Source organism: Bos mutus, chromosome 19 (genome assembly GCF_027580195.1).
Source record: "Bos mutus isolate GX-2022 chromosome 19, NWIPB_WYAK_1.1, whole genome shotgun sequence".
Taxonomy (NCBI): Eukaryota; Metazoa; Chordata; class Mammalia; order Artiodactyla; family Bovidae; genus Bos; species Bos mutus.
In genome coordinates, this window is record NC_091635.1 from 11,660,731 (window position 1) to 11,676,183 (window position 15,453).

At 43.9% G+C, this 15,453-nt stretch overlaps 1 protein-coding gene across 2 annotated transcripts in view; it reads right to left on the minus strand.

Moving 5' to 3' along the window:
- ZZEF1 (zinc finger ZZ-type and EF-hand domain containing 1) overlaps positions 1-15,384 on the minus strand; it is a 94,733-nt gene extending 79,349 nt beyond the window's left edge. For both annotated transcript variants that reach the window (XM_070389246.1, XM_070389245.1), the window contains exons 1-4: positions 14,908-15,384; positions 6,728-6,872; positions 3,068-3,262; positions 1,348-1,519 (exon numbers count right to left, since the gene is read on the minus strand). In XM_070389246.1, the coding sequence (XP_070245347.1) occupies positions 1,348-1,519; positions 3,068-3,262; positions 6,728-6,872; positions 14,908-15,261 (866 nt within the window). In that variant the 5' untranslated portion in view covers positions 15,262-15,384. The remainder of the gene's footprint in view (positions 1-1,347; positions 1,520-3,067; positions 3,263-6,727; positions 6,873-14,907) is intronic.
- Positions 15,385-15,453: the final 69 nt, after the last annotated feature.

Consider the following 15,453-nt stretch of genomic DNA (forward strand, 5'->3'; position numbering starts at 1 on the left):
AAGCAACTAACTTAAAAAGCCGGCTACTAGTTTCAAAGTTCTTATGACCTTCCCAAGTTTCTAAAATCCCTTTCAGTTCAAGATCAATCTTCTAGTCTTTTTTTTAATGCTTATACTTTATGTATGTATGTATTTATTTTTGGCTGTGCTGGGTCTTTGATGCTGCTAGGGCTTTTCTCTAGTCGTGGCAAGTGGGACTACTCTCTAGTAGCGGTGTGCATGGACTTCTCACTGTGGTGGCTTCTCTTGCTGTGGAGCTCAGGCTTTAGGGGTGCAGGCTTCAAGACTTGTGTCATGTGGGCTCAGGAGTCTTGGCTCCCAGGCTCTAGAGCACAGGCTCAATAGTTGTGGCGCACAGGCTCAGTTACTCTGAGGCATGTGGGATCTTCCCAGATCAGGCATCGAACCCATGTCTCCTGCATTGGCAGGCAGATTCCTTACCATTGAGCCACAAGGGACACCCTCTATTTCAAGATACCAGTACAGGCAGGAAAGTATAAAATGAACATTCTAATAAAATGCCTTTACCCAGTATGAAGCAAGTTCTAACTGTATCCAAAGAACTGAGATTTGCTCATGTATAGATGGCTAAAGAGCTTATTTATCCTTTATGAGAAAACAGTAATTACTTCTATTTCCACCAACTGAAATCAGGCCATTTTCTGATGGGACAGATGATATTTTAGACAGCAGCTTCAGAACATATAGAAACATCACGGTTGACTGTCATCAGTTTCACTTCAGGATTCTTGACCACACATTCCCTCTTTCTCTACCAAACTGGCCAACTTAGTTGCATAAATTAAATGTGCAGAAATGATCTTAAAATCACATCAGATATAAGAAAAGTATCCCTTGTTCCTTGTGACACTAACCTTCCTGAAAAACTAGTGAAAAAGATCTGAAGTCAGTATCATAAATACTAGTCAAATGTTAATTTTCTCCCTTAAAATACCAGTAAAGAAATTATCCGTATTTATGAATATACGAACATGGGTATATAATTTCACATGATTCTTTTAACTTGATTCTTACAGCATCATCACAGATAATCACAAGAAGAAAAAAACTAGGCAGTGAAGTTAAAAAATAGTCTAAATTTTTTAAAAATGATTTTTTTTTTAACACACTGACAGGGTAAGGGAGAAGGCAATGGCACCCCATTCCAGTACTCTTGCCTGGAAAATCCCAGGGATGGGGGAGCCCGGTGGGCTGCCGTCTATGGGGTTGCACAGAGTTGGACATGACTGAAGCGACGCAGCAGCAGCAGCAGCAGACAGGGTAAGAGAAAGAAAGCAGGTAATTTCCTTGGGCCTTCACCCAAGAATCTGGTATTATGGCACCCACCGAATCCAGTGTGAGCGGGCACTGCCATCTGACTGCCAGTAGGATGAGGTTTCTCCATTTGTCATCTTGTCAATGTCTGCAGGGTTGGAGGATGTTTCTATATAAGCATAGCATTTCGCGACAGACTTGAGTTTGTCCATCTCTGGGCTTCTAGTTAGATCTCCAGGGCTCTCTGTGAGAAAAACCAGATTTTATCATGACATCTTTTTCACAAAGCATTTTTTAAAAAGGTCATTTAAAATATCTAACAGAAATATTCCTGGCACTTTGGCCCTAGAAAAATAAATGCTCTGTAAAATCTCCTTCTAAATTGGACAACATGTATAAAGAAGAAATTGGCCAAGGACTGCTCCATGGGTTGGTGGTAGTACAGCATAAATCACTGATATATTTGCAAAACTAACTAAGAGATGAAAATGGTGACTTATAGTTTTAAGTTACATTTCTTTAATTATGAGTGAGACTTTTCAAGCCACTTGTTTGTAAGCCGCTTGTGTTTCTGAGTATGGCTTTGTCCTATCCTCATCTACTTGTTACTGGGTCACAAGTCTTATCAATTTATCCATTTTGTATATATTATGTAATTATATATATACACACACATAATAAGTAATATTTCAGTTCAGTTCAGTTCAGTCGCCTGTTTACTGTGAACCAGGCCTTTTTTCTACACATTTTCTATGTATTAATTCATTTTAGAGATGAGGAAACTAAGGCAATTAAAAAACTGCCCAAGGTCAGTTAAAACAAAAAAACACTCACAATGTTACAAAATACACCTTTGTTCCGTAAAATGCTATCTGCCTTTTGACTCTGCTTATGATATGTTTTTGCTGTACAGAACTTTAAATTCACATACAGTCTAACTTACTAATCTTTTCTTTTGTAGTTTCATGTTCTACTTAAGAGAGGTTTTCCCATGTGAGGGCTTTTATAAAGTGGAACTCCTTCCTTCTAGCACTCTTTCCTACAGCTTTCTTTTTGGTTGAACTTTTTAATCCATCTGAAATTTATTTGATTAAGTGGGTTAAGAATCTAGTTTTATTTTTTTCTCCAAATGTCTAACCAGTTCCTTAACCCAATCTGTAGGCTCATTCACTTCCTGCCCTGACTCGTAACGCTAACTAACTACATCTGGTACCTGTCCCACATGCAACGGGGTCTACTTCTGGACTGTGGGGCTCCACGGACCTGCCAATTCGTATTATCAACTTTTGCTGTGGTCCCCAGTGAGTCTGTAGTGGCTTCCCTCGTTTATTCAACAACTATTCACTGAGTACCCACTGTGTGGCAAGCATAGTTCTGGGTCCCAAGGATAATGAAGCGAATAAGATAGACAAAAATGCAAGTAAATAATAATGCTACAACTTCAGGTAATAAGTGCCATTTAGGCTTTTAAACCTGCAAAGGGGACTGTGACCAAAGCGGGGAAGTGGTGGCAGTGGGCGCATAGGTCGAGAGTAATGAGGAGAGGCCTGCCACATCTGAGCGGAGACCTGGGTGATGAGAAAGCAGTTGGGTTAAGAATAAGGCGAGGGGGAGGGGAAGGAAAGGGAAAGCGGAAAGGGAGAACAGTTCACATTCTTCTGCTACAAACTGGTCACTATAATTTCAGAAATAAAAGCAGGGAGGAGGGCTGGCTCATCCTGTCAATAAACACTCACTTGGAAGAAATGATCACCAGACATCCTCAAGAACAGCCCCACCCCCGCACACATACCCTTTTCTTTTTGTACCAGCTGATCCAGAGACTCCCTCAGAACAGAGGCCCTCATGGTGCTCATGTTATTGCAGTGGTCCAACATGGGGTAGGGGATGACGGTGCTGGAGAGCCGGTTGCGATGCAGGAAGCGCAGGATCATCGCCGCATGGACATCCAGGCCCTCCTTGGACTCTGAAAATATGTCTATGAAACCTAAGCAGAAAAAGTCCATTTTTTATGTTTTTGGGAACCTACCACAATAGGTTCCACATTCCCTGCCTGGTGGCCTAGCAGAATTATCTGAATCAAAAGCAGCCATTAAGAATCCTCTCTGGTAGTTTCAGCTTTAATCATTTAAAAATCTAAAGATGTTTTTAAGAAATGAACCAGTGGTGATCTCAATTTCAAAATTAATTTCACTGTAGTTTCACAGACATTTTAGAAGACTTAGAATAATGATAATTTCTTTCAATCCAAGCTCCCAATTTTTATGTTTAATTTATAAATTTAAATACTAACGACATTTTTGAAGAAGTTTTGCATATTGAATATAGGCTAGGAATAATGTTTATCACGTTAGAGTGTAATGGCGTAACTGCTTTTATACTAAGCTACGAAAATAACGATAATGAAAACACAACCATTAACCTGACCACAATTCTTGAGTGCATTTTATAGTTTTCAAGGTCCTTCCACAGACATCATTGCAGTCAGCCCCCATGGTAAGTGGTGGGGGGAGGGTGGGGAGGAGAAGGCACCGAAGGCTCTGGTACCCTCCTCTTATAGCCGAGGAACGAGGCTCGGGTACACGCTGAGACAACACCCAGGGGAGGGACTGCAGAGAGGCCCTGCGCCGCTTCCAAGTGCTTCCTCCACCACTCCAGTCTTCTCTCTCCGGGCGGGGCGCCTCTGGAGTCTCCTCCATCTGTCCCTCCCTCTGGTCACTGTCCAGACTCTGGCTTCAACACCTCCATTCATACACCCACCCAGATATCCTAAGTGGCTCCCCTGGCTGCATTTTGTCTGATGTTAACCTCAGCAACCTTTCAAAAACACAAAACAGGTCATATCTGAAGTGAAGTGAAAGTCGCTCAGTTGTGTCCAACTCTTTACAACCCCATGGACTATATATATAGTCCATGGCATTCTCCAGACCAGAATACTGGAGTGGGTAGCCTTTCCCTTCTCCAGGGAATCTTCCCAACCCAGGGATCGAACCCAGGTCTCCCACGTTACAGGTGGATTCTTTACCAGCTAGGCCACAAGGGAAGCCCAAGAATACTGGAGTGGGTAGCCTATCCCTTCTTCAGGGGATCTTCCCAACCCAGGGATCGAATCCAGTCTCCCACACTGCAGGCGGATTCTTTACCAGCTGAGCCACAAGGGAAGAGGCAGGATGAGATGGGCCACTTCTAGGGCACAATTTCTCCTCAGTCTCATGTTTAGCTTCAAAAATTAAAGCAGTTTCCTTCTGCCCTAATAAAATCTTTTTGTTTCACACTTAAAAGCAGTTTCTCCTGCGGACTTCCGGAATCCTGCTCTTGTTATTGTAGGTTCAGCTACAATAACATGCTTTCAACTGAGGTGCACATGACTCAGACAGTTAAGTGAAGAGAGAATAAACACGGCAGCTTTTCCTAGAGCTCAGACATGCTTACAGATCTGGGGAGGGTTTTCTTTGTTTGTTTGTTTCTCTTTTACTTTCTAATTAAAACAAAAGTACATATATTATCATTGTATTACTGGATGAACTGTCACAAGCTGAGCACACCCAAGTGAGCAGCACCTAGAGCAAGATTCCAGAAGTCCACAGGAGAAACTGCTTTTAAGTGTGAAACAAAAAGATTATATTAGAGCAGAAGGAAACTGCTTTAATTTTTGAAGCTAACCAAAAGACTGAGGAGAAACTGTGCCCTAGAAGTGGCCCATCTGATTCTGCCTCTACACAAAACCAGGAGCCCCTGGTTTGATCTCCCAAGCCCAGAAGTTCATGCCATCCCTCATATCTCCTCTTACAGTTATTCTTAACGGACACTCAGGGTAATACCCAGACTTCATGTGATGACGCTGCTGGTACTTCACCGATCTGCTCCGAACAGACTGATGCTTGTAATGGGAAAACTTTTATCACATGGTGAAATAAGCAATGAATCTGGTAAATGGGCTGTCTCTTTTAACCATTCAGCACTCATACAAAGAGATATGAAAGGAGTATCAGTCTAGGTTAGACAGAGGGACCAGGAAAGTGGGATTCCACCAGTGAGGTGAGCTCAGCTCACCAAGTTTCAGCTTAGGATTATTATTTTTTAAAAAAGAAAAACTCTTTTAAGTTAAAATAACAGATAAAATATTTCAGTAGAAAGTCCCAAGTCACAACACTGCTAGAGAAGGTCTGGACCCCCGATTAGGGATCTGGGCCCCGAGTTTTTCTAGACTAATCCCCACTGCTCCTCAGGATCACTCAGAGCAACAACTCACTAAGTGCTGGGGATCCCCTGGTCGCCACTCCTGTCCTCTCCTCCCAAAACATCTCTCTAAGGTGTTCAAATAAAGCCCCTGATGCTACCCATATGCTGGTAATACAGAGGTGGGGATAATACAAAATGCTAAAAGTTAGCTATGCATAATTTAAAGTGTAATTTTTACTGCCATGAGAACAGTAGAAAAATTAACATGTTCAGGCTATCTATAATGCTCTATAAAAATTACATAATTCAAGACAATCTGAAGAAGAGCAGAAGTAAGCATTTTTCATTAATATACAGAAACCCTCCTTCCCTAGCTCAATACATCCTCAGTAGGAAGCCAGAGAGGTCAATCAGAGTTACATTTATGGATCCAACGAGTCTATTTGCCTCCCTGCTGCCCAAGATCCTCTGTGCTAAATATTATGACTCCAAGTGCACAAAGCAGAAAAGCTCCTGGATAAAATGAACTAAACCAAAAGGATGATATGCCAAGTTTAATTTTTTCCTTTCAAACTCAATTGCTTTCTCAATAGAAAAAAAAAACAAGAAAAGGTAACTTTATTTTGATTCTGTTTCTGAGCTCCCTAAATAAAACCATCAAAAAATATAGACAAAGTTTTTTCATAGAGACAATGTAGAGGTACTGTTTCATTTTAAGCTATTTTTATTCTCACAAATTTCAGAGCAATGGCTTTCTAAAAATTAAAAAAGCTGGGTGCCTACCAAGTGCCAAACTACTAAATGTAAGGACTCACCAAAAGTAAAAGAGAAGGTTCCCTGCCCTCATGGAGCTCATAGGATAAAAGTGAAGACAGATATTTACAAACAAGTGAGTAATAATTAATTAACTAGAACAGTGATATGTTGGGGGAAAAAAAACAAAACAAATACACAATGCTAAGAAAGCCTACAACCGGGGCCAGGGAAGGCTTCTTGAGAGAGTGAAACAGAGAGATCCAGTAAGGAAGGTGGCCTCATGACAAAGGTTCATAAAGATGGGAGAACTGCTCAGCCACCGCTGTGTGGGGAACACAAGAAATGATTATACTCAACACACATTCAGATCATGAGCTTAATGAAGGCTATCAGAAAATCATGACTATTTCATGGTGCCCACAAGCTTGTCTAATTACAACCCATATTACAGCAAAGCTCATTTGGGCTCTAAGAGAGCATTCTTCAGCATTCAGCCCTCAGATGAGGGCCTCACCTGGAACAAGAGAGCACGCTTGCAGCTGTCTGATGATGTGGCTCAGCTCTCCCTGAAGGTTAGCTCCACTGGAATTCTTGAGGGCCTCCAACATGTTCTCAGCATCAACCGTACCATCACCCTCAGCATCAAACTGGGCAAAGGCCTACAAGACAAGAGATGCAAGAAAATCAGATATGGGTTCCAAATTCTGAATAACTGAAACTTTTTAAGACCAGTGATTTTTGTTATTGTTGTGGGAAGAGTTCATATATATCATTCAAAGAACAAATAAGTTCGGGATAGTAACTCATGGTGTTCTGCAGAACATGTGTGGACAAGTATTGCTACCTGTAGGCACAACATCCAACATTATCATCATCTCGTCTCTTTCAAGAGAGTAAGCCCCCTGTCCCAAAATAATTTCAGAAGAAAGCAATCACCGAAAAAATGTTCAACTGGTTACAAAGTGCCAAAAACAAAGCATTGGCTTAGGGTAGCATCTCAGGTTTAGTAGGGCTTTTTATTTTAAACTCTCTTTGGACCCGAGAGCTAACTTGGTTTATCTACTTTACAGCCCTGTTTACCCTAACCTTTAACTATAATCTAATTTTACCCTGTTCATGTCGGGGAACAGGGTACAGCATGGGATTTGGCTTGAATCCTGCTCTGTCACTAACTGGCCATGTGACTTCAAAAACACACTCCCTTGCCTTCATAAGCCTCAGCTTCTTTTTTTTTTTTTGGGCTGTTCTGTGCAGCATGTGGGATCTTAGTTCCCAGGTGAGGGATCGAACCTGTGCCCGCTGCATTGAGAGTCTTAACCATTAGACTGCCAGGGAAGTCCTTCATCCTTTCCTGATTAGACCCAATCAGGAAAGCTGAGTTTACTTTAGAAGTCACACACCTAAAGTAAATACGAGAGAAGAAATCAGAAGAAACAGACTGTGATGAAGACGAGACTAGCAATTGCCCTGTGAGAAAAGCCTGGAATCTCCAGTGAGGAGAAAAGATGACTGGGAGTAATAGTCTCCATTTCAAACATCTGATGGGCTATTACGGGAAGGAGCAGTTATAATTAAGGTCATCAGATGGAAGCTAGAGGGAAAAGTTCATCATAAAGACGGATGCATCTGTTGTTGGTGGGGTGTAAAGATGGATTAGGAGGCTCCGGAAGGAATGCCCAGCTCATTCCTCAAAGCTTCAGTTAGCAAAAGCTAGACAAGGAGCCATCAAGAGTGTTCAAAGACGTCACACTAAACAAATGCATTTACCTCTGCTCCCTCCTGAAATTCCACTAAGACAATATTATAGAGGGAATTTTTTTTTAAGTATAAGGACAAAGCAAACAGGAGATATTGCAACAGCAACAAAATTTTGGAAGCTGGGAGGCAGACGGATTTCTGGGACAATTGGATAAACTGGAATATGGACTGGGTGTTAATGACACAGATGTTAACAGGACAGTGAAGACCACTAAGACCACTAAAAAACAAGTTACAGAAGAGTATCAGAAAATGACCTCATGTTAGTTTAAACAAAAAGCAAATATGCACTTTCCACATTGGTACCAAACATACATAGATTTATCAGCAGAGAGTCCCTTGGACTGCAAGGAGATCAAACCAGTCAATCCTAAAGGAAATCAACTCTGAATATTCGCTGGAAGGACTGATACTGAAGCTGCAGCTCCAATACTTTGGCCACCTGATGCGAAGAGCCGACTTACTGGAAAAGACTTTGATGCTGGGAAAGATTGAAGGCAAAAGGAGAAGCTGATAACAGAGGATGAGATTGTCAGACAGCATTACCGATTCAATGGACATGAATTTGAGCAAACTCTGGCAGATGGTGAAGGACAGGGGAGCCTGGTACGCTGCAGTCCATGGAGTTGCAAAGAATCAGATACAACTGAGCAAGTGAACAACAATAATAATCTGAAAGAGTACATATCAAGATACTAATAGTGGTAACATGCCAATCTACTTAAGTCGCTTTTATAGTGACAAAAGGGAAATTATAAACATTAAAACATTTGAAGCACACCCTAATATGAAGAGTAGAGCCAATGGGTGTGGAGGAAGGTAGAGCAGAAGCACAGCCTCTGTCTGCCCTGAGGCCCCAGGACGTGAATACACAGCACCAATAACAGCTACATCCCAGCTCCTTCACACTGTAGCACAGTAAGGAAACAGAAATACTGTATGATTCAAAGTCTGAGAGGATTAGCACAACGGTAACCCATTCAATGTGGAATGACAGATGGTTTGGGAAGCTCTGAATTAGTATTTGAGCACTCACTAAATTTTAAGCAGTGCACAAACCATTTATTCCACGTAACAGCAAGATTACTATTAGCCTCATTTTAAAGTTGTACATTTTACAGAGAGGTCAGAAAACTTGCCCCAAGTCACACAGCTAGTATTTGACTCCAAGGCTCCAGAGCTCGTGTTCTTCGCCACAACTCCATTCTCCTTCCTTTGACCAGATAACCCCTGGGGTTCCTTGCTGTCCGAGACCAAGTGCTCAAAATCTCTCTCTTATCCATCCCTTTCCTCCAGCTTCTAACCCTTGCTCTCGGCACCTTGAGCACAGGCTTACTCAACATCAGCCTTAAAGCTGAGACTCACCCTAAATCGCAGGCAGCACTCAAGCCCTACTCCCACCAGAACTTCTGCACTTCAGGTGCCACCTGCATCTCAAGTGCTGTCTGTTCCCAACTTCCCACACAACTCTTGCCGTTTAGGGTTGGTAAAAATTCTATATGAGCAAGGCTGTATGAATAAGCAACATTTTTCTATTTTTAACAGACTCTGTTGATCCGTCAATAGTTAATGGATATGATCAAAAAAGAATTTTCAAACAAACGAAAAATAAAGACAGTTTGGGTGAGAAAAAAAAAAAAAAAAACAATCAGAACAGTGCTGCTAACAGCTTCACTGAACAAATATGCAATTTCCTAATACTTGGGAAATTGTCCTTAAAAAAAATGCAGAGGTTTTGAAATCTACCACTTAGCATCTAGTTTGTCTCCCAGGAGCCAATTTACTTAGCACCTACTTAACACCAGCTGACAGGGAGCCACTTATGCCTGACCTGGGCTTGGCTCTGTGCATACTGGGACGTCAGGGTGGAATCCTGGCTCTCCAAAATCCCCACCACATAGAAGACAGATCCACAAACCAGCAGCAGCAATGTGATGGGTGTGATCATTACAACAATAGAAGTAATAGCATAACAAGTACAAGAGCTAATACTAAATTCCACAATCCTAAAGCTGGTACCATGACTTTAACTAGACAGGGAAAGAGAGGTAAGGGATTTTGTTCAAAGTCACATGGTTAGGACTGGTAAATGATGGAGCTTGGATGGGAATTCTGGTACGATGTGGGACCCCACACTGTCAATCACTGTGACCTGAGCTAACAGACACTCTGGAGGCCAGAAGCCCAGGAGTGGTAGAGGCATGTGGGGGAAATGGCCCTCAGAAAAATGGGGAGCCACTCCAGTTCCTAAAGCAAGACAGTACACAACGAAGTAGCAGTCTGGAAATCAGGGAAAGGCAAAACAGAGCAGTGACCTTTCCTCCACAGTTCTCGGGGATCATGAAGCTCTCCACAAGAAGCCAATACCATCATGTCCCTCACAGCAAAGCATACAGAGCCAGAACAACCTCCAATTCCCCCAGGATCGTCCTCTCGGCACTACCTCACCACTACCAATGGCCAGCGCTCACTGAAGGCTTCCTGTGTGCTGGAGGAGTGCAGGCAGGTGGCGGGCCTCGGAGCCTCATGCAGAGCAAGACCACACAGTGTGCTCCAGTGTCAAAAGACCTGTCCAGAACAGGAAATAAGAGCCTCAAGGGAAGGAGTGAAGATACGATGATACAGAAGCCATGTGAATCACGCCACAGGACAGGCTTGGTCCCGACTGTCCTGACCAGGAGATGGGGCCAAGGAGGGGAATCTTGGAGAACGCACAGAAGAAAGGTCCACACACCAGACGAGGCAAGCGTCCCACGGGGGACAGAAGTAGGAGAGGCCAGACAGGGAGACAGGCCAGCCTGCAGTCTCCACCTCATTCCGAGGAGTATGCACCTGATTCCTTTGGCAGTGAGGAACCCTTACAGGCTCTCAGCTGAGGGTAAGCCCGCTTCATCTTCATGGTACACACACGCGGCTCTCATACTCTGTCTTGAAAGGGCACAGAATTACATCTGCATGACTCTTTTGCATAGTTCTTGGGCTCAGAGCCATTCTAAGTTAATCAATACTATGACATGATAATGCCAAGATGGTATTTTTCTCCAAATTTCCTCTAAACTCCAGCAGTGACTAAGAATCTTTTTAAGTTTTCACTAAAACTATATTTAACTGCTTCCTCAATGTCAGTAAGTATGTTTTTGGGAATTTTCTGGCAGTCCAGTGAGAATCTGAGCTCTCACTGCCGAGGACCCAGGTTCGATCCCTGGTTGGGGAACTAAAATTCCACAAGCCATATGGTACAGTCGGAAAAAAAGAAAGAAAAGGATTATCTTCCTATTAAAAGGTAATGGATTGAATATAAAATATAAAGCTGGAGAATGAGGACTGTCAAATAGAACACTGGCTCTGAGCAGGGACTGTGCTAAGACAAGAAATAAATGAATAAAAAAAGTCCTTCCTTCAGACTTTACAACTCTACAGATTTCACCAAGTAGGCACCAAAGCTAATATGGCAAATTAATCAAATAAGACCTGTTCATCCTAAATCCCCAACTTCAAGCCATCTGCTATCATCCTGTGCTCAGCACTTTTTTCCTGCTCTAGAGCATATACATGACCTACTGGAAGTATATCATAGTAGGAGCACAATATCTAATCTCTGAGTCAAATAAGAATTTAATGTTAACTCCAATTCCTCTTCTACATAGGAGTCAATTAAATCCTGCTCCTTGTGAGCAAATCAAAGACTCTCTTTCCATGGACTACACCCATCAAGAGAAGAGGTGTGTTGTAACTATAAAATGATAATGTTTCAGACTTTGGTCCCCGGTATAACTTCAAGAATTTCTTTAGGACAACACCTCAAGCAAGCAAGGGATGTGAAGGCAAGACAGCTAGACAGACATGGATGGCAGCAGGAGCCGAAAGAAGCAACACATACAACATGGAGCTTCTCATCATTACACTAGTGAATACTATACCCCGACGAGAACCTGCTCTAAAATTTGGTCACTGCCTGCTTTCTAGCCTTGTTCTCCTTCTGCTGTGATCTAGCCATGTGAGTCAAAGATGGCGAAACTGTAACCCAATATCTGTTCTCCTCTTTCTCAGTAATTTAACTACTGATTTTTAGCTGAATATATGGCCATGGAATAAGGGATCTTTCCCAACCTCCCTTGCAGCTAAGTGTGGCCATGTGACTGGGTTTGGTCAAAGGTGTTCGTGGCCCTCTCCTTCCCTTTCCAGCTGATTGTGGAAAGCAGCAGCAAAGGAGTCTTGTGGGTCACTAGGTGGAAGGTGACTGTGGAAGATGACAGCACCTGATGGACAGAACCAGTCCCTGGCAACTGCGAAACTTGCATGGATCAATCCTGGACTGCCTACTTGGACTTTTACATTAAAAGCTTCTTTATTGTTTAAAGCACTGATGCACTGGATTTTCTGTCCCTTAAAGCAGTTTGTAGCCCAAAGACATCATACCAGTCTCCCCGATTCTCTATTCTATGGACTTGGGGCTTGTGCACGTGACACCCTCTGTCTGAAACAGGGCTCACACCTTCTGCTCCTGCTTTCAGTCTTCTTTCAGTCTTCAAATCTGAGCTGGAAAGTTACTTTCTCAGGTACATTTTCTCTGACACCCTGCTGCTGCTGCTAAGTCACTTCAGTCGTGTCCAACTCTATGTGACCCCAGAGACGGCAGCCCACCAGGCTCCCCCGTCCCTGGGATTCTCCAGGCAAGAACACTGGAGTGGGTTGCCATTTCCTTCTCCAATGCATGAAAATGAAAGTGAAGTCGCTCAGTCGTGACACCCTGGATGAGGTCAAATACTCCTGCTATTTTTTCATTATGCTTTCCCTTGAATAACTCACCACACCTATAAATTGCTGGGTTAATGTGCATCTCTTTCAGTATTAAATACTCTTTTTTAAATAATGTAGACCATTTTTAAAAGTCTTCATTGAATTTGTTAGAATATTACTTCTATCTTGCATGCCTTCTCAATTACTAAGTCCAGTCTTTCTCTTTGCAACCCCAAGCAAGAATACTGGAGCGGGTGGCCATTCCGTTCTCCAGGAGATATTCCCAACCCAGGGATCCAACCAGAATGTCCTGCATTGGCAGGCAGATTCTCTACCACTGAGCCAGCTTCTGTCTTATGTTTTGGCCTTTTGGCCCCAGGGTCATGTAGGATCTGAGTCCCCTGATCAGGGATTGAACCATACTCCCCTGCACTGGAAGGTGAGGTCTTAGCCACTGGACCACCAGCCAAGTTGTAAGCAGTAGATACTCTTTAAGAGTAAGCATCTTGCTTTGTCCACTGTCATTCAAGTCCTTGGCACTCAGTATATGCCCAACAAGCATTTGCTCAGTGAAAGAATAAAGTCATAGCCCTTGTGTGAATTCTGGACCATACCTCAAGAACTTCTTGGCCTTACATTACAGGACTCTTGAAGCTCTATTCCTATCAGACACTCTCACAATTGTAAACACTTTTCCTCCATTGTCTTTGGATCCTTCAAGATATCTGCATAGCTCTTTCTGACTGCTTCACTTTCTCACTATACGTCTAGGACTAGAGTGGAAAGTACTGGGAATTCCCTGGTGGTCCAGTGGTTAGGACTCTGTACTTTCACTGGGAAGGACGCAGGGTCTGATCCCTGGTCAGGGATCTAAGATCCCACAAACAATGCAGCCAAAAAAAAAAAAAAAACCAAACCAAATTCCTGGAGGTTGAAAAAAAAGGAGACCTTTCACTAAGTAACATGACTGACATTTTCAAAAGCCGGATGCCTTACAGGTATTCTTAAAAGGAAAATATAAGACACACACAAACTACATTGTCTGAACTCTTGACATGTAGAGGAAAACATTTTTAAAATATTTGAAAAGCCTCTGGTTTTAAAGTGTAAACCAGTCTCTAATGGCATTAAAATACCTTGTCTGTTTATGTACTCATTCTTCATTGACACTGAATATACTACATGGTTTACCCATTTTCACAAATTAAGTACCTTTTTGTTATAACATTGTGGACTTAATGAAAGAGGGCCTTAAGAAGCTTGTAGTGTGACATAAGACAAACAAAAACCAAGAAATGTGAGTGACAGTCTCAGTTTCATTAATGACTCACAGGGTGATGCTGGATCAGTTCCCTTCTTAATTCTAAAATGAAGTGTCTGGTACAGATCAGATCAGATCAGTCGCTCAGTCTGTCCGACTCTTTGCGACCCCATGAATCGCAGCACGCCAGGCCTCCCTGTCCATAAGATCCCTTGCAAGGAAAATACTTTGTTGCCGTATCAATTTGCTGTTAATCACTTAACAAAGATGATATTGGTGATTATGCCCCAAACTATATAATCACAAGTAGTCACAGGAAACCTGGTTTTTGCCCATTAGTTGTAGGTTCCAGGGAGGTTTAAATGAGACTAAAATATGATCCTTCAAAGATATAAAAACCAATGCAGGTTTTGGAAAAGCTAGTTTCTGCGAGGTGGGAATGGCTTTCAGAATGTGAATTTTTCCAATATATGTTATTCTCCTCCCACATTCGTTAGGACCCCACACTGGACTCAAAAGGTGCCTCTGCAAAAACCCACTGGCCAATAAAACCGAAAGATTGTCATGGCCACTCCCTTGATCCCTGTACTACAATCCCCTTAGGCCATCCTGGAAGGCAGTTGATGCAGCATCAGGCAACAGCACAAAGGTCTGTGCTACAGCAACATGCAAAGACTTATCCAGCACTGATATCCAGAACGGCCCAGCCGAAGCTTTCCACAGCTCTAGTAAAGGTTAGAGAGATCGACAGCTGGCTCCCCGAGTGAACAGACTGGAAGCTCCCACTGTGGGTCCCGGCATACTCAAGCTCCTATTCTCAGAAGCTGCCAACCCTACGGGTTCCTGCCCAGCCTCTCTAAAGCCACTGCCTACCTCTTCATGCCCTTAGTGCCGACCGCCCTGCCCCCGCCCCACAATCGCTAGTCAGTCCTGACCTCCTCGAACCGCTCGCCCGAGAAGCCGGCGCCACGAGCCTCCAGCAGCTCCCCGAACTGCTCCAGGGTGACGGACTCTTCGCCGCGGCCCAGGCGCTCTTCCAGCCAGCGCAAAAGTGCGCCGTGGTGCCTGGACACCAGAGACTCGCAGGGCGGCGTGGGCCGCAGAGCAGCCGCCGCCTCTCGCAGCCGGGCCGGCTCCAGCAGCGCCGCGGCGGGCGGCAGCGCCGGGGCCGCGGGGCCCTGGCCGGGGGTCGTGCCCGAGTCCGCGGCCCAGTCCTGGTGCGGGCCCCAGCCCTCGCCCCCGGCGGCTGCCGCCTCGTCTTCACTGCTGTGACTCGGAGCGTTCCCCATGAGGTCTCCGTCTCGGGCGCCCGGCTCTGCTGCCGCCGCCGCCTCCCGCCACGACCTGTCAACCTCCGACGGCACCCGGCGGGCGGGGACCGGGAAGGGACGACGGCGGCGGCTGCGGCTTCCGGCTTCCTCGCCGACAAGCGAGGACTTCTGTCGTAAAGGCGCCGTTAAGCGGACACCACCAGCTGTCGT